At 61.2% G+C, this 18,406-nt stretch overlaps 1 protein-coding gene across 1 annotated transcript; it reads left to right on the plus strand.

The window, feature by feature from the left end:
* The first annotated feature begins 1,272 nt into the window (after positions 1 to 1,272).
* PANK4 (pantothenate kinase 4 (inactive)) lies at positions 1,273 to 16,867 on the plus strand. The gene is made up of 19 exons (XM_061382988.1): positions 1,273 to 1,432; positions 5,377 to 5,459; positions 5,667 to 5,881; positions 6,288 to 6,471; positions 6,825 to 6,917; positions 7,258 to 7,411; positions 7,497 to 7,678; positions 8,199 to 8,280; positions 8,933 to 9,033; positions 11,123 to 11,278; positions 11,988 to 12,100; positions 12,336 to 12,423; positions 13,236 to 13,387; positions 14,345 to 14,400; positions 14,527 to 14,576; positions 14,977 to 15,081; positions 15,416 to 15,516; positions 15,627 to 15,695; positions 16,305 to 16,867. Exons 1-19 carry the CDS (start codon positions 1,309 to 1,311, stop codon positions 16,516 to 16,518), a joined length of 2,322 nt encoding a protein of 773 aa, XP_061238972.1. The 5' UTR covers positions 1,273 to 1,308; the 3' UTR covers positions 16,519 to 16,867.
* The last annotated feature ends 1,539 nt before the right edge of the window (positions 16,868 to 18,406 follow it).

The following is an 18,406-nucleotide window of genomic DNA, read 5'->3' on the forward strand; positions in this document are numbered from 1 at the left end:
CAGGTTGACCACTCACCAGGGCTGAGACAGGCAGTGCTGGCAACAGGAGGGCCAGCCCTCGCCTCAGAAAGGGCAGCTGTCTATTTTTAGGCAGGCACAGGGTGCTGGTTGAGTCTGCAGAGACCCAGAAGCACCCAGGCCGGCCGGCCCTCCTACCTCCTCAGCACCTCTCTTGGCCCCGCCTTCCAACCCTTTCTGTCCACTCTGGAGGGGAGGTCCACAGCACCCCTTCCAGAGGAGCACAGTGCTGCTCTGCCCTCGGGTCCCTGCTGAGCCCTGGGAGCAGCCCCTCCCACACCCACAAGTTTACTGTTTGTGTGCCAGACACGTGGTTGAACCATCCCTGTGGGTGTGTTTCCAGGCCAGCCTGGTGGCCAGGCCAGCCTGCCAGGCTGCCTCCCTCTCCTGAAGCCCTGCCTGAATCACCCTGGAGCTCTGAGTCTGTGCTGCTCACAGGTCTGTGTTCCAATGGGCCTTGCCAGGCAGCCTGTGGTATGCTCAGACAGAGGCTGAGGTCAAAACCCAAAGTAACTGGCCCAGGAGTTTGGCACCGAGGAGGCAGGTGCCAAAGGTACCTGACATACTGTCTGCTTCCAACCCTGGGCTCCTTCGCAAAGCTCCCACTGCCTTTTAGGGGTACACGTCCCTTAAGAGTCTCCAAGCCTTCCAGGGTTTCCAGAGATGGGCCCTGAAGTCTGTCCCCAACACCATCTGGGAGCTTTCTCAGCTTGTTCCCTGCAAACTCCCACAGACTCCATCTTCCACGAGGAAGATGCTTTCCCCTGCACTCTGAGGATCTCGCCATCAAAACACACTTGTCCAGCTGCAAGGGTATCTGCCACCCCGGTGGGGTGGGGGAGGGGGCCCTAGAGAGCAAGGTACCCAACTCTCCCCGTTTGCATGGGATTTTTGGCAGCGACGGGCCTGTGCTCCTAGGGAACCAGTCTGGTGGGGTCACAAGCACCTTCGCGTGCAGGAGTTGGTCTCTCTGGTGGTCTGCACGTTCCAGGTGCCCTCTTTGCACTAGCTCATATCACACGAGGTCAGCAGCCAGCTAGCTCAGTGAAAGAACAGAGACGACGACAGCCCAGAGGTTTTGCGTTCAGTTGCCTCGCTGTCTTCCCTCTTAAGACCCGCGCCCGCCGGCCTGTGTCCTCCCTCCAGTCTTCACCGCGGCGGCGGCGGCGGCGGGAGGGGCGGGGCCGGCGCGGACGCTCATTAGCATAATCTATGCGCGGGAGGCGTTTAGCAGTCAAATATATGCGCATATATCTCCATGGCTGATGAGGCTGGCCGGGCACTTTCAAAATGGCGGAGTGTGGAGCGAGCGGCAGCGGGAGCAGCGGGGACAGCCTGGACAAGAGCATCACGCTGCCCCCCGACGAGATCTTCCGCAACCTGGAGAACGCCAAGCGCTTCGCCATAGACATAGGTCGCCGCGGGCTGGCACAGGGAGAAGGGCGGCGTGGGCAGGCGTGGGTGCGGGCGGCGGGGCCGGAGGGCCGGGGTGGTGGCAAGGACGAAGGGCGGGGCGCGGGCCGCTGGTGCCGCACGGCCTGTCGGGCCTTGTGGTCTACGACGGCTGGCGCGTACAGCCTTTCGGTCCTTGTAGTCTGTGGGCTGCCGGCGCGCGCGCCCTTGCCGCGGCGACCGGACTGCAGCTCCCAGCAGGCGCCGCGTGGCCGGAGCAGGGCATGCCGGGGCTCGCAGTCCTGAGGGAGAAGCAGCCGGGCGGCCGCCTTGGCACTCCGCCTCGGAGCGGGGGTGGGGTGGGGTTCGGCCGCCGCGCGGGGCGTCTCCCCGCTGGCGGGAGATCGGGGACCCAGTATCTGGGGCCAGGGTTTTGGAGGACACGACCCCCACGGGGCCCTCTTCCCTCCCCGACGCGCTGACGCCTGCCGGCGATCGATTTCTCAGATGTGGTCGCTGAGGCGCGGAGACCCGGCTGGTCAGTGGCCAGTCCAGGCTTCAGCCTGAGCGCCCGGGACCCCCACGCGCCTGGCCAGGCATGGCCGCTCAGTAAACGCTGGGACTGACCGTGCGATCCTCCCCGGAGGGGTTGGGCCGCCCCGCCCCCCGTCTTTGGGAGTCCCTGGAATCAGGGGCTTGGGTGGAAGGCATCCAGGGAAGTGGGGAGCGCCTTGAGTCCCAACCTGCAAAGCGCGAAGCCGGGCGGAGCCTAGCAGAGGGCGGGCATGGGCAGCTCTGTGAGCGGGAGCTCGTCCTCCTTGGGGGAGACTTGCCAGAACGATGCCCTCGTGGACGTTGGGCTGGAAGACGGTGAGCGGAGGCCCAGCTTGGGGGCTCGATTGAGCCCTACCGCTGTCCTCTGAGCCCTGCTCACTCCGGAGGTGACCCCAATCCACTGGTCCTGTGCTCTGAGCTTCTAAACTTGGTGCTGCTGCTGCCCTAGCTCTGGGAGTTCTGCTCCAGCCAGCCGCACCTAACTGGTTTCTGAAGTGCTCCCAAAAAGTTCCTGGCCACAGGTCTTACCTCGATTGTTTGGTGTGGCCCCAGCTTGTCTCTGCAAAGGGAGGAGTGCCTGCCTGTCCTCCCTAATCAAGGTTCCTTGGCAGACCCAAAGGGATGTTTCCAGTGTTTGTATTTATTTCCTCTCTGAAATCCGCCATTCCCGCCGCCCTCCACCTCCGGTCTGGGTCCTCTGTCTGTTAAGGACATGTTCATTGCTAGTAAGGACTGACTTTTGCTAGTGCAGCTAGCTGCTGAAGGACCACTTGGGGCAGTGGTCCTCAGCCAGGAATCTGCAAAGCCAGAGTGCTTGTCAGTGTTCGGTTTATAAGCAGGCTCCCTCTTTTGTCTCCCCTCCCCAAGCCTCTCCATCCAGGAGGGCTCAGCTGCAGGGTCCTCAGAGAGCCCCTTCCTCTCTGTGGTGGGGCACCCCTGTCTGCTGGTGGAGTCCCTGCTTCAAAAGCCTCAGGGAGGCTTTGTATCAACACATACTTGAAGCTGATTTGACACCAGCTTTTTGTTTTGTTTTAGTTTTGGCTGCACTCAGTCTGTGTTGCTGCACGGACTTTGTCTAGTTGCAGGCTTCTCACTGTGGTGACTTTCCTTGTTGCAGAGCATGGGCTCTGGGGTGCTCAGGCTTCAGGAGTTAGTTGCAGCTCACTGCAGAGGCCCAGCTCAGTCATGGTGGCTCACGGGCTGAGTTGCTCTTTGGCACATGGGGCCTTCCCAGACCAGGGACCGAACCTGTGTCTCCTAGACATGGATTCTTATCCACTGTGCCACCAGGGAAGCTCTGACTCCAGGTTTCTCCTGGGCCGGGGGAAGGTTCCTTGGGTGAAGCGGAAGGGGCCGCAGGGCGAGAATGTGTGCAACGATGTCCTGCACCTCTGGGTGCCTAGAGAGGAGGGACTGCGCACCCAGGCCCCCAGGGATCTGGATGAACGGGTCTTGGCTCAGGTTCCTCCCATCAGTCAGAGATGCTGTGGGCCCCAAGGTGGGGAGGGTGGGGTGGGCAGGAGGCCTGGAGAGCCCATGGTGTCCACCAGAGAGCACAGTGCTGTGTGGGTGTACCTGGTCACTGCCCTTGTCTGCTGTGGCGTGTGGAGCCAGGGGGAGGACAGGTTGACGTGCAGTCTAATCCCAGGGGACCTGAGAGCAGCCGGGATCTCCTGGTCCCCGCGGGCTCCTGCATGCTGCCCTGTGAGCATATCTGGGCTCAGACAGAGCAAAGGCTGCACCCACACCACTGACCCCTTCTGCTGCTCTCAGCAGGGCTGGGTGACAAGTCTGGGCAGGGCCAGGCTTCTCCCACTTGGTGCACATGATGTGCAGTGCACAGAACCCAGCTAACCACACCCCCCAGGGTCCCCCACAAACCATCACAGTCATGGCTGTGATATGTAGCTGACCTGGAGAACACACCATCTGCAGTTGGATTTCTGTGACCAGAGAGTCTGTTGATAGTAACTTCTGATGAGCTTGTCAGATAGGTCTTCATCCCTTTGCATTTGCCGGTGTGTGCATGATTTTTTTTGGCCACGCCATGTGGCATGTAGTATCTTAGTTCCCCAATCAGGGATCGATTGAACCGGCGGGTGGGGAGCAGTCTTACCCACTGGACCTCCAGGGAGGTCCTGTATTGCCTCTTTTTAGGAAAGGATTTGTTCATAGAGGTGAATCCGGCAACAGGCATTTCAGTGAAAGGTGCTGCGGGCCAAGCTGGGATTGGGGGCAGGGAGGAGGGATAAGGAGGCTTAAAGCCAAGTTCTGTGTCTTAAGCTCATGGCCTCGGGATGGGAGCAAGCCCAGGACAGTGGATTCAGTAACTGGACGTGGGCCCCTCCGTGCCTGATGAGGCTGGCTCACAGGATGTCTCTGGAGGCCCTGTCCACGCTGCCACGTGGGCGGCTCCAACCAGGACAGTGCGCTTGGTCTCAGAAATGGGGCTTTGATTTTTGTTACCTGGAAGAGCCGTGGCCCTCGGGTACAGGGGTGTTTCCAGATGCGTGTTGTGACTTGAGCATTTCCTGTATGCTCCCTTGGTGTTGTGTCACAAAACAATGGTTGTTGATGATTTTAACCTTCCTCTCATGACGAGGGCTTCCTCCTTATTTTTGTCGGGCCTTCTGAGAAGCACAGTTTGTTCTGAAGTCGCTTTGCAGAGCTGAGCCTTTGCCTCTCTCTACTCTGTGTGTGGTTGGCTGCTTTCACAGCCCTGCATCACCTGGAGCCTCCCTGATGCCTCCTCTCTGACTCCAGAAAGGACCACTCTGGGCATCTTTTTAACTTGCCCAAAGGCCTCATCTGCTTCCTGATGTTCCATTCTCGGTCACATGCCAGGGGCGTTAACGAGTCCTGCTGCTGATCTCCCTGGCGACTCCAGGCTTCGGGTGGCTGCTCCCGGGGCCCTTCCTTCCATGTTCCTGGTGAAAACAGTCCCTCCCCAACCTGTCCACTCTGATAAATGCTCCTTTTAGCGCCTCTTCCACCGCTTCTCCATGGACTGTCAAGGGTGTGCTTTTCAGTGAAAACAGTAGATTCATCAACTTTTTCCTTTGGTTCATCCTCATGATCAAAGCTTGAAACCGAATTTTCCTAAACCACCAGCAGTCACTGAGGTCACCCAGAAGCAGCCCTGTCTCTTTGCTCCTCTAGGAGAGACAGACAGTTACCACTTCAGCTGGGCTCTGAGGAAGAACAGACCTTTCTTTTCAAGGAAGGCAAAGGGTTGGGGTCTCATAGTTCACTCCCTTCCTCTGTTTGGTGCCCTGCAGGCTTTTCAAGTTCAAGTAGCACCAAACACCTCGTGGGCAGGACCCAGGTCTGGCAGAGGAGGGCCTGTGGAGGGGCAGCCTCAGGTCCCTTCCAGCCGCTCCTGAATCTGCCGCGTCCGTGTCTCCCCCGCAGGCGGGTCACTGACCAAGCTGGCCTACTACTCCACCGTGCAGCACAAAGTCGCCAAGGTGCGGTCCTTCGACTACTCTGGCAAGGTGAGCTTATGGGAGGGGCCTGGGCAGGCCCTGGCACTGTTGAATGCTCACACCCCTCTGTGCCTCCTAGCTCAGCTCCCCTTCTGCCCCCGCTCATGCCCCTGGCTCCCACATGCGTCAGCACTGCTGTGGGCGCTTGGGGCTGTGTCTCAGCGTTGCCCCCTCCCCAAGGCAATGCACACACGCGGTCCCCCAACTTCTCCCCAGGACACAGAGCAGGACCACGAGCCACCCTATGAGATCTCAGTCCAAGAGGAGGTAACCGCCAGGCTGCACTTTGTCAAGTTTGAAAACACCTACATAGAAGCCTGCCTGGACTTCATTAAAGACCACCTCGTCAACACTGAGACCAAGGTCATCCAGGCGACTGGGGGTGGGGCATACAAGTTCAAAGACCTCATCGAAGAAAAGCTGCAGTTGAAGTAAGTATGGACCTTGGGATGGGGTGCGGTGAGAGCTCAGAGGCTGGTTGGCCTCGGCTCATGGGTCGGGCTCTGAAGTAATGACCACAGTGGCCCAGCTGCTATATACCCCCTCCTCCCTGCTCTGGGGATTCCTGAGACCCCACGACCACAGTGAGACTTTGGGGAGCTGCCAGGGGCCATGGGCCTGAGGTCAGGCTCTGGGCCAGCTGCAGTGGGATTTGGGTGGCCAAACCTCAGGAAGGGAACTGTGCAGGGGAGTGGGGGGGCGAGGGCTGAAAGGGAGGGGAACCCCGAGACCAAGTCTGCCCGCTCCCGTGGTGACATGAGGCTCCCTGGCCCACTGGATGGAGGCTCTGGGGTCCATGGGCACACCAGCTCCAGTGAGCGGGCCCTTCTCTCTCAGGGTTGACAAGGAGGATGTGATGACCTGCCTGATCAAGGGCTGCAACTTTGTGCTGAAGAACATCCCACACGAAGCCTTCGTGTACCAGAAAGACTCCGACCCTGAGTTCCGGTTTCAGACGAACCACCCCAACATCTTCCCATATCTCCTGGTTAACATCGGCTCAGGGGTCTCTATCGTGAAGGTGTGGCCTGGCTTGTGGAAGAGGGCGGGGCTTCCACAGTGGCGTGTCGAGCCCTGACTATGTGTCAGAGCTGTGCTAGGCATAGGGACACGGGCACACTTGGGCCTGGCTCTGGTGTTCATGGGCCACAGGCAGAGTGCTGGACACCAGCTGGCTGTGGGAGGTAGCATCTCTACTCCCACCATGAGCACCTGCCAAGCGTCCCCAGACTTGGCCTCCAAGAGGGCTGTAACACGGGTAGGGGATACCCCGAGTCGCCACATCTGCTGGCCGCAGGACCTGCTGGCCGCAGGACCTGCTGGCCGGTGGCTGGGGGCCTGCTTGCTGATGCATCTGCCCTTGTTCTGCTCCAGGTGGAGACAGAGGACAGGTTCGAGTGGATTGGCGGCAGCTCCATCGGGGGCGGCACCTTCTGGGGGCTTGGGGCTCTGCTCACCAAGACAAAGGTATTTTGGCTACTAGGGTTGGATGCTTCTGGCTCCAGTTCCCTCCAGAAAGGGAAGGCTGTGGGGTTGGGGCTTGTGCTTGGCGGGGGTTGTGTGCAAGTGGCTCTCCCCTTGGTCTCTTCCTGTTACTTAGCCTCAGGAGGATGGGCATCTGAATGGCCAGAGCATCACCCGGCTGGGTGCTCCAAAGAGGATGCCCACCTCCCCCTGCCCCGCGCCCCCAGGGCCATGTCTTGAGATGGCCCCGGTTGGCGGCTGGCATCCTTCACGTGCTGTGGGGCTGGCTGGGGAGCTCCGCCAGCTCGCGGTCCCTGACAGCCCCATCTGCTCTGTCCCCCAGAAGTTTGATGAGCTGCTGCAGCTGGCCTCCAGAGGCCAGCACACGAATGTGGACATGCTGGTTCAGGACATCTATGGAGGGGCCCACGAGACCCTGGGGCTAAGTGGCAACCTCATCGCCAGCAGCTTCGGGAAGTCTGCCACCGCGGACCAAGGTACTGGCCCTGCGCCTGCTCTCGCTCACCGCGGTGCACAGCGCCCACCCGGCTGCCTGCCCAGCGCACTGCTTCCGTCCCCCAGAGTTCTCCAAGGAGGACATGGCCAAGAGCCTGCTGCACATGATCAGCAATGACATCGGGCAGCTCGCCTGCCTCTACGCCAGGCTCCACTGCCTGGACCGCGTGTACTTTGGCGGCTTTTTCATCCGCGGCCATCCGGTCACCATGCGCACCATCACCTACAGCATCAACTTCTTCTCCAAGGTAACAAGCTGCACTGCCTTCCTGGCCCTGCCCGCCCTCAGCCCAGCCTCCCCTCTACCGTGTCTCTAAAACTAGCAGGCCTGAGGGGAGGGGGCAGCGAGGCAGGACCAGAAACTGAGTGCCCCAAACACCAGCCCGCAGCCCCTTCCCACCCTCTAGTTTTGGGTGTCCTGTGTTTGGGGCGCCGTGGCCGTCCCTGAGTTTGGTGTGTTGCTAAGGGTGAGGTCCAGGGACTGCCTCTCACAGAGCTCTGGGTGAGCTTTGAGGCTGGGGTGCTGCGGGGGCGTGTTGTACCTGGTGGGCACAGGAAACTGGGTGGCTATCTGTTTTTGTGGAAGACGCTCCACATGCTCTAGGTGGTAGGCTTTTAAACTCCATGTGTGCGTACAGTCCCGGGGGCCAGTGCACTGTGGGCAGGCTTCACCGTGTTGGGAGGGAGGCCTCCTGCCTCAGGTGGATGTGTGTTCTTGGGCCAAGTGCTGTGTGTGTGAGGCTGGCTTCAGGGCTGTTTCTGTGGCAGGGGGAGGTCCAGGCACTGTTCCTGAGGCACGAAGGCTACCTGGGCGCCATCGGAGCCTTCCTCAAAGGAGCCGAGCAAGACAGTGAGTGCAGCCCGGCTATGGGTCCTGGCCCGTGTCCAGCAATGCCAGAAGGGGAGGTTTCAGGGAGGCTGTGAGTGGGATGTGGGGGCTTCATGGGCCCCTCCCAGCAGTGGCAGGAACTTTTCCTGTGATCGCTGAGGAGCCAGTGGAAACCAACTCACATGGGTGCCATGTAATCAGCCCACAGGATCCTCGTGCATGGCGGGCTTCATGCAGAGGCTCCACACACGTGACGTTGGCCCTCCTGCACCCTTTGGCCCCTTGCCACCATCTCTCCAGCTGTTGAGATGTGCTTCTGGTCTGTCCTCTTTGAAGGACACGTGAAGGAGTCGCAGGTGTGATTCTGTCCCCAGAAGCGCAAGGCAGGCTTCTTTGGGATCAACACCGATCAGAGTGGCATGGGCTGACCTCACCGTGTCCTTGAGTCCAGTTTCTTACGTGAGATGAGATAAACCAGGGAGGCCTTTCAGAAGCTTGGAAAGGTCTCAGTGATTATCTTGCCAGGTCTCTGAGCCCATGAGAAATAGCACAGCAGAACAGCCTGGCACCAGGGAGACCTTCAGTGGCTGGTCCTCCAGATGTGGCCCAGCCATCCCCGGCTTGTAGCTTGCCGAGCTGCTCGCCCCCTGACGTTGGGTCTCTTGTCCTGCAGACCCAAACCAGTACAGCTGGGGAGAAAACTACGCCGGCAGCTCCGGGCTCATGAGCTCATCGCCCGAGCTCTGCCCCACCCAGAGGGCAAGGAGCGGCACTGTGAGTACGGAGTCAGGGGCCTTGGGTCCCACGTGCGCCACCTCTGTGGACTCTCTGTGGTCCCCCAAGAGAGGCCCTGTGTTGCTGCAGCCAGGCTCAATCCTGCCCCTTCCTGGTGCAGGCCGGTCTCAAACCACATACTCTGGGGGTTGAAGAGTGATGTTTGTACCTGCAGCTGACTTTCCTCCTTCCTTCTATAACATCTCAGCTTTTACAGACATTTAGCTGGAGCCCCAGAGCCATGCAGTCCTTCCCGTGTCTGCAGAACAAAGATAAAGTTTAGGGAGGCTGGGGATCTCTCTCCAGAGCTCTGGCCCATTTACAGCACAATCAAGTGAAAACCCAGTGGGACCCCTTCTCTTAAGTCATGTTCTCTGCACGACAGCTCCCCGGCAGTCCCTGGCGTGCAGAGCTTGCTGTCCTTGGGAAATACTGCCTGTTGCTCAGTCTCCCCTTGGGCTGAGGAGGCCTGTGAAGCTGATGTGGAGTGGGGCTTTAAGGTGGGACTGGGCAGTCTCACATGACCCACCCTGGCCCAGGGCACTGTTTGAACGCTGTTGCTGGCTTGTTGACAGCACATCCCAAATAGCCCAGGAGCGGCTGTGAGAACCACATGGGGCAGGAGGACAGGCCAAGCCTGCAGGAGCCGGGTCTGGGCCTGCGGGTCGGGGCGCCTCCTTCAGGACAAGCCTGTGGGCTGTTTGGAGGAATGACTGCTTTTCATTTGTGGATGTAGTTTCTAAAAAGTTGGCATAAACATGGTGAGAATGTGCATCATCCATGTCTCTCTCCTGGGGGAGCCCCCGACATGTGGCAGCCCTGGTTCCCAGGCGAGGCCCATGCTCCACGCTGCGTCCTTTACACCCAGCCCAGCCATGCAGGGTAGCTGGGTCCTTTCTGAGTGCAGGTGCCTAGGGCAGGGGTGGTGAGGCCCAGGCCTGGTCAGTGCTGTGACTGATTTTCAGAGGAAGGCCCAACATCCTCCAGGCCCCGTTTCTGATTCTCGGAGGGCAGGCAATGCAGATCCCTGCTCTACAGGTTGCAAAACTAAATGGGCAGGTGGGAAGGCTAGAAACCCTTCAGCCAGCCCTAACGTGCGCACAGTTACCCTCTAGGACCTGCGCCCATCTGGTGTGCTGGGCTCCCTGCAGCCTTTCGGGTGGGTGTGGGGATCCCCACTGTGTCCTAGAGATGCTTCTCTGAGTATCGTGGCCTAGATGAGGTCCAGCTCAGATCTGAGCTCCCACCCATCAGGGAGGTGGGGGAGCCCTTGCAGGCCGGCCCAGCTGGAGACCGCCACCTTTGACCCCCTTGGGAACACGGCAGCTTTCACTCTGCTGAACACACGTTCAGGGGCATCCTCGAAACCAGTCCTTCCCTCATGGGGTGGATCTTCTCATCCCGACCATCCCTGGCTCCAAGCACACCTGCTGCCCCAACCCACTAGTGGGCCCGTCAGAAGCACTCCTAGGGGGGCAGTTCCCTGGAGGGTTGTGGGGGCACCTGGCGGGCGAGCCCGAGCTCGCTCCTGTGGCCTTGGAATGGCTGCCCACCCCAGTTCTCATCTGAGGTCAGGGCCGAGTACATGGAACCCTTTATTCCCATGACACTGGCGTCAGCCTCGAGTGTCCAGGCCCTCTCAGCGTGGTGGGAGCAGTGGCTTGGCACTGGGACCTCAGGAGGGGCAGTGTGTCCTTGCTGGAGAACTGGCTCTGGGCAGGAGCTGCAGGACGGGCCCCCTGGGCAGGGAGTGAGGATGGTGGCAGTGGCACCCCCAGTAGGAGAGGTGAGGACCAGGCAGGTGGCTGTGTGCACAGGGTCCCGAGCTTAGAGCACAGCACACAGGGTGCAGCAGGAGAACAGAGGGTGTCCAGGAGGTCAGGGCGTCAGGCTCAGGCCCGACAAGTGGAGGGGACACCCACCTGAGAGAGGACGTGAGGGGCCCAGAGATGGGGGGAATGGGGCTGTCCACTTACCATGGGACAGCTTCCCTTTGTGCAGAGAAGCCGGTTCTTGAACTTGCAGGAGCGGGTTTTGATTTTTCTGAAAAGACATGGCTGACGGACCTACCTGCTTCTCATCCTTCCAGTTCGACTTGCTGGAAATGGATCGGTTGGAGAGGCCACTGGTCAACCTGCCTCTCCTTCTGGACCCATCCTCCTATGTACCCGACACAGTTGACCTCACGGATGACGCCCTGGCCCGCAAGTACTGGCTCACCTGCTTTGAGGAGGCCCTGGACGGGGTGAGGATCAGAGCTGGTGGGGTAGGGGTGGGGTGAGGGATGGGGACAGAGCTGGACGTCCCCCCAGGAGTAAGACACCCAACCGTCAGGAAAGGTGACTGTGGGCCTTTGAACACGGCCATCTCTGAATGCCTCGGGTTCCCAAGGGGTCACTAGAGGCATGGTGAAGGACAGGGACTTTTCCAGGAGATGTTTATTTGCAGCATTGTTTATAGTTCAGAAATGTGGCTCTCCGTCGTATCTGGTTGGGACATGGTGTCAGCGAAGCTCATCCTCACGGGCTCGCCTGGCAACCCGTGTTTCCTGAGAAGGCAGGCGGGTTGCAGAGGCACAGGAGCAGCAGGAGCCGGTCCTGGGACTCAGGCTAGTCACGTCTCAAGGCCACAGAGCCCCCTAGGAGCACCTCCTCCATGGAGCCCCTGAGAGAGGCCCATGGGATCTGTCCTCAGAGTGAGGGTCCCACCCTGCCCACACGGACTCGGAGGATGGTCCAGAATTGCCTGTCCCCTTGGCCAGATGGGAGCTGGTGGCCGGTGGGCCCCGGGGATCATATCGGAGGACATGAACATGAGCTTTGGGTCAGGGCAGTGGCGACCCCGTTTCCAAATGGCAGGGGAAGCCCCCAGTGGCTGCCATGGCAGGCGGGTGAGCCTGCCATCCATGGGCTTGGGGCTGCCCTAAGCACCTCTGGCCACCCTGTCCTTGATAGGTCGTAAAACGTGCTGTGGCAAGCCAACCGGGCTCTGTGGACGCAGCCGAGAGGGCCGAGAAGTTCCGGCAGAAGTACTGGAACAAGCTGCAGACGCTGCGGCACCAGCCCTTGTGAGTGGCCCCTGCACCCACCCAGGCCAGGTTCCGGAAGCTGGGTGCCCTTCCCCCACGCTTGGGGGCCCTAAGCACAGCCCGGTGCCTACTCAGCCTCACCACCCACTGGCTTCCTGGGCTTCTCCTATTGGCATCTGACACCTTGAGGACATCTCTGGAGGTGGAGGGCGCAATGGGCAGGTACTTGGCTGTCCAGCCCACTGAGCCACTTTCCACCTGGCTCTGTCCCCAGCGCTTATGGGACCCTGACTGTGCGCAGCCTCCTGGACACGAGAGAGCACTGTCTGAACGAGTTTAACTTCCCAGACCCCTATTCCAAGGTAAGCACTGCCTTCTCGTGGGTGAGCGGGTGCATGCTTATGGGGAGGTGCGGGGTCCTGGCAACAGGCTGTACCCTAGAGTCGCCCTGGTGAGGCCTCATCCCCTAGAAGCCCTGGGCAGCCTGTCAGCAGCATCAACTGTGGATCGATCGCAGGCAGCATGGTGACTATCTCAGCAGAGCAGAGTCGCGGGTCTGACGAGCAGCTGGTATGGCTGTGGGTGATGGCGCCTCCTGAGGTCGGCCTGGACGCTCAGAATTGGTGCCTGAGGATGTCTGTTCTGCTGACAGGCCTTCCAGGGCATGGTGGGCGGCCTGGAGGCACCTCCTTGGGCTCTTTGACCAGGAGGCCACATGCCCAGGAGCAGTGGGAGGGGTCAAGGGCCAGCATGACACACAGGCTTCTGCCCACCACCCTCCCCAGCACACAGGGGTCTGGGACGGGATCTGTGTGCTGAGGGTTTCATGGTCAGATCAGCAGTGCCCATGAGGATCTGGGCCCCCGCCCTGGCTCTTCTCTGCTCTGCCCTGCCCTTGGCCATGGCACAGTCACCCCTGGGCCCCAGCCCTCAGGGTGCAGTTGAAACCTGCACCGACACCAGCGCCCCTGGCTCTCCCACCCCCACTGCCGTGCGTCAGTGCCATTTTTAAACTGACGTGGCCTGGGTTTGTTTGGTCTCCTGTGATGACGGCACTTGGGGTCTCCTGTCCCCTAGGGAGCAGGCCCACGGTTGGTGGTATTCCTGCAGGTCCCAGCAAGGTGCTGGGGGCTGGGGGAGGCTGGCCCGTGTCTTCACATGTGTCTCCCCGCAGGTGAAGCAGAAGGACAACGGTGTGGCGCTGAAGTGTTTCCAGAGGGTGGTCAGTGCCCTGGACGCACTGGACTGGGAGGAGAGGCAGCTGGCCTTGGTGAAGGGGCTGCTGGCTGGCAACGTCTTTGACTGGGGTGCAAAAGCCGTCTCTGAGTAGGTGCCTCCCCGCCCCTGGCCTGTCCCGCCCCCTCTTTCCAGCTCAGGCTCAGAGCCGCAACCCCTTGGCCACATGTGGCCCTGGGTGGCCCTAACCCCTGCCTCAGCTGGCTCAGCTTGGCCCACCAGCAGTGGGTCTCAGCAGATGGGGTACAGCTCAGGCCCTGCTGGACACCTGTGGCCTCAGGAGTGGACGGGACAGGCACGGGGGTCAGCCTTCCCATCCATAGGAGAGCAGGCGTGTGAGTTTTTTCAGTGGGAAACTCCACGTTTACGGTGGCCATGTAGAGTAGATGGAGGTGGTACAGGGTGTGTGGAGGAAGCATGTCCCTCACCAAGTTCAGCAGCCCTGGGTCACGGGGTGCGCCTCCCAGGACCCCCATCCCCCGTTCAGTGCCTTCCCTGGGCTCACCTCCGTCTCCACAGAAGCGGCACTGCCATGCAGGGGCCTCACCCGGTCCAACCCTGGGTGCTTCTGGACCCGGGCTCCTCGGAGAGCCGCCACCTCCCTTCCTGCCCACATACCTGCCACCCCTTGGGCGAGGCTGGTGGCCGGCACTGCCCAGGGCCTGGCCTATGGCCGCAGCACGGAGGCTCCTGTACACCTCCCCCTCCCCGGTGGACGCGGCAGCAGTGATGGTGACCGTGCGCTCGTCCAGCTCGGGGCCTCAGGCAGCCAGCGCTGAGGTCGGGGCTGAGGTCAGGGAAGCTGATGTCGGGGGTGTGAGAGCCAGGGCTGAGTTCAGGGTCTAAGATCAGGAAGCTGAGGTCTGGGGCCTAAGGTCAGGGCCTAAGGTCAGGGAGCTTAGGTCAGGGAGCTGAGGTCGGAGCTAAGATCAGGGAGCGGAGCTGAGGTCAGAGGCTACGGTCAGGGAGCTGAGACTGGGGGCTGAGGTCAGGGCTAAGCTAAGGTCTGGACTTTGGGTGACTGTTTGTGTCTTCCTCCCCGTGCAGTGTCCTTGAGTCTGACCCGCAGTTTGGGTTCGAGGAGGCAAAAAAGAAGCTGCAAGGTAGGGGCACCCAGGGCTTGCCTCTGGTCTGGAGACTCGGGGGAGAGTAGCGGGGGCCACGTGTCCCAACCAAGCCGGGGGCAGGTGAGAAACGGGCAGTGGGTGACCTCGTCCCTGTTCCCACAGAGCGGCCCTGGCTCGTGGACTCCTACAGCAAATGGCTGCAGAGACTGAAGGTACACAGCCGCCACACCTCTGTCCTGTGCCCTCGGGGCCTGGGGGCAGGGGGCTGAGCGGGGTTCCTAGGACGGGCGGCAGTGCAGGGGATGGACGCACAGCTGCCCAGGGGGGACCCGGGGTAAGCCAAGGGCTCACCAGTCTCCCCCGCCCCCAAGCTGGGAGTACAGGGTGACTTCCCTGCTCCGAGCCTGACTCCCACAGGACAGACATCAGGCCGCTGGCCTCAGCTCAGAGGTCCTTCAGGCCAGCTGTTCTGGAAGAGGCCGGGGCTGCCCCATGCCCCCGGCGCTGGCAAACCTGGCAGCCCTTGCCCAGCTGTGGGGAGTGGACTGTGGAGGTGTCTGGAACGCTTGGACGCGCCTGTTCCCAACTGAACGTCCTGGTTTTGTCTTACAGGGGCCCCCTCACAAATGTGCCTTAATTTTCGCAGATAACAGTGGAGTAGACGTCATTTTGGGAGTCTTCCCCTTTGTCAGGGAGCTTCTCTCTAGAGGGACGGAGGTGAGTGTAGGGGCCACACGGCAGGACCCTTGCCCCACGCGCCTGCGCCCGGTGGGGTTGGCGTTGCCCTGGGCTCCTCCGTGCGCAGGTAGGTGCCAGGGAGGCCGCGGCAGGGTGGGAGGAGAGGAAGACACCCCACGTGTCGGGTTCCAGGGCTTATGTCAGCCTGACCTTGGTCAGCCTGACATGAGAGCTGTCCAGGCCGTGAGAGGTCGCCAGAAGCCATGCTCTTGGCCAGCAGCGCCCCCAGGGTGGAGGGGTGCGGGGCGGGCAGGTGAGCCCAGGCTGGCCTGGCACCATCATGGTTGCTAAAGAGCTGGGCATCCTGCCACAGGTCATCCTGGCGTGCAACTCAGGACCCGCCTTGAACGACGTGACCTATAGCGAATCCCTCATTGTGGCCGAGCGCATTGCAGCCATGGACCCCGTCATCCAGTAAGTTGTGTGGGAGGCTGGGCCCGGCACCCTGAGGGGGCAGGGGCAGGGGCGCGGGGGGGCAGCTTCCTGGGGTGTCACCTCACAGTGCCGACCCCTATGCTCGGCAGCTCGGCGCTCAGAGAAGAGAGGCTCCTGCTGGTGCAGACAGGCTCCAGCTCCCCATGCCTGGACCTCAGGTAGGTAGCCCTCCACTCCCAGGCCTCCTGGGCCCCCTGGGCGAGGCAGAAGTCAGCAGGGCCGGCCGCAGCCCTGTGGCAGGGGACCTGCGAGGGTGGGTGGAGGGAGCAGGGGCCCTTTGTCCCCCTGTAAGTGGCAGGGCCATCTCCCCACCGGGGGTAGTTGCTCTCAGATAATCAGTTCATGGCTATAGAGCTCTCCATCCAGGGCTCCTAGAAGGTGGCGCCACCCATGTAAAGGCAACATGGGACTCTGGGTGTCAGCCTCTCCGTCTCTTCTTGTGACACCTCTCTGGTGTCGACTTCATCCCTCCCTGGGTGGGGGGGACAGTAAAACCCCATGCAAATAGAAAAGCATCACGAAGGCCCAGTTTTCAGGACAAGCCGCCTTGTAGAAATGAGCACAGCTGCCGCAAGTCCCCGAGGCCTTGATCCCCAGGTCTTGGGAGGGCGGCTGCCTGGCTGGTTGTCTGGGGAGCAGGCTGGACTCAGGGCCCACAAAGTTGGTGAGCTCAGGGTCACTGCCTTTGGCAGGAGGCGGGGTGTGACTCAGTGCAGGGCTCGAGGCCCCTGCCTGCACCTCCCTCACTGCCTCCTTCCTCCCCAAAGCCGCCTGGACAAGGGGCTGGCCGTGCTGGTGCGGGAGCGTGGTGCCGACCTGGTGGTCATTGAGGGCATGGGCCGTGCCGTCCATACCAACTACCATGCGGCGCTGTGCTGCGAGAGCCTGAAGCTGGCTGTCATCAAGAACTCCTGGCTGGCTGAGCGGCTGGGCGGCCAGCTCTTCAGTGTCATCTTCAAGTATGAGGTCCCAGCTGAGTGAGGCACGGCCCCCGGGCTACTCTGCTGGTCACGCGTCAGGAATGTATTTCGACTGCAACAGGGAACCGTGTTCAAATCAAAATATTTATATTGTGCTTCAGTGACTCGGAGCCGGGTGCGCCGGGGTGGGCCCAGTGCTCATGGCCTTGGGCTCAGTGTTCCTTTAATGCTGCCGTGTTCGTGGTGGGAGACACAACTTTTGTCCCATGAGACATTCGTATTGGAATCTATTTAACTGTTAAATAATCTTTTATATATATATACATATATATATATAAATATATATACATATCCGCCTCTGACAGGATGCCGAGGTCGGGGCGCAGCAAATAGAGCTTCCAGAGTGAGAATGGAGTGCCTCTGCCTTTGCTGTTTCCTGTGACGGGGGCCTGTCTACCCTCCTGGGAAGCCCGGCAGTGGGGTCTCTCCCTAGGTGGCCTCCAGAGTGTCTGGAGAAGACCTCCCCCCACGCCTGCCCTCCATGGCCCCAGGGACAGACTGGGCTCTGAGCAGCTGTCCTGACTCAAGAGCCTGCTGAGAGGACGCCCTGGCTTCGAGGACCCTCAAGGGCCCTTGGGCTTAGTGATGGGTCTGTTCTCCTGCTCAGAGCACCTCTGACCACGTGGGCGTCCAGGCTCAGAGCCCTGCCCGGCTCTGGAGGTTACTCCTCTCCCTCCGGACCCGTCCCTCAGGCTGCGCCGGACATGAGCTGCAGATGTTGGGTCGCTGCAGAAGTGGATGTGCAGGAGCTGTGAGGCTGCCTGCGTGTGCCAGGGTCTCGGGAGTGAGGAGTTACGTGAGGCCCTGCCACCACGGCTCCAGCCTCAGAACAGCCCTCTGCACTGGGAAGGACCAACGGCCCAGCACCCGGGGCCGCTGGAGAACCCAGCAACATGAGGACAAGCCGGCTGAGGAAGGCCAGCGAGGCTGTCCCTGCAGGGACCGGGGCCTGGTCCTCTTTCCCCAAGACCCCCTCACACCTGTGCTGCCGGGCCTGGGGAGCCAGGGCCCTGTACCCCATTCCAGGAGCCTCAGCTCGGTGGTCTGGGACCTACACCGAACCCCAAGGTGTGCGACATGTCTTGCACCTCAGCAGCCACCCCGGGTGACCTGAGTACTGGCCCTGCTCCTGGGTGGATCTCAGAGCTCTTACTGGGCCAGCAGAGAAGGGCCGGCTTTCCTGTGAGTGGCCGCCAGGGGGAGCAGAGGGCCCAGCCAGGCCTGCTCACTGTGTGGTCCCTGACTGAGAGGCCCTTTCCTCCAGGGCTCTTCCACCTCCACCCCAACACTGCCCTCAACCCCTGGCACGGCTCAGCTTCTTGTGGCTACCTTTTTGAGGTCTGCCCAGGCCGCCCCTTGTCTTCCCCTTCTCCCTGGTGGGAAGGCAGCACTGTCCTGGCTGGTCTGGGGCTCCCTGTGCAGAGGGCGCCCAGCCCAGACACCCAGCAGGGCTCCAGGGGTCTGATCAGAGCCCTACTTGCCCTGGGTCATGACCCCTCACAGGTCTTCCCGCCTGTCCGGCTGGGCCCCTGAGCATCATTGGACAGGCCAGGGCAGCCTGAGGGGCTGCACAGTGAGAGGGCTTCAGGGCTCTGAGCACCTGCCCCGCCCATTGCTCCTCTTGCCACCTCCATTCCCTTTCTCAGCTGGAGCAGAAGGGCCTTGGGCCTCCAGGAGCCGAGGCCAGCCTCTGAAAGTTAACTGGCCACAGAGGCAGCACCCACCTGGGACTGAACAAGCCTTATAGATCGCCCAGCCTGTGTCCCTCATGTCCACACCCCCACTGTTCCAGAGACCCTGAGAGCCCAGATGCCCTGCCTCCCGAGGCTGGGCTCCAGCTCCACAGGCTGAGCCCCTCTGACTGACCAGAGGATGGAGGCAGCCTTGCC

This window comes from Bos javanicus, chromosome 16, assembly GCF_032452875.1.
Source record: "Bos javanicus breed banteng chromosome 16, ARS-OSU_banteng_1.0, whole genome shotgun sequence".
In the NCBI taxonomy this organism is placed as follows: Eukaryota; Metazoa; Chordata; class Mammalia; order Artiodactyla; family Bovidae; genus Bos; species Bos javanicus.

Coding starts and splice junctions, on each gene's coding strand:
- PANK4 (XM_061382988.1), top strand. CDS start 1,309: ATGGCGGAGTGTGGAGCGAGCGGCAGCGGGAGCAGCGGGGACAGCCTG. Junction 5,882..6,287: donor GAAGAAAAGCTGCAGTTGAA/GTAAGTATGGAC, acceptor CTTCTCTCTCAG/GGTTGACAAGGAGGATGTGA. Junction 15,517..15,626: donor GCCATGGACCCCGTCATCCA/GTAAGTTGTGTG, acceptor TATGCTCGGCAG/CTCGGCGCTCAGAGAAGAGA.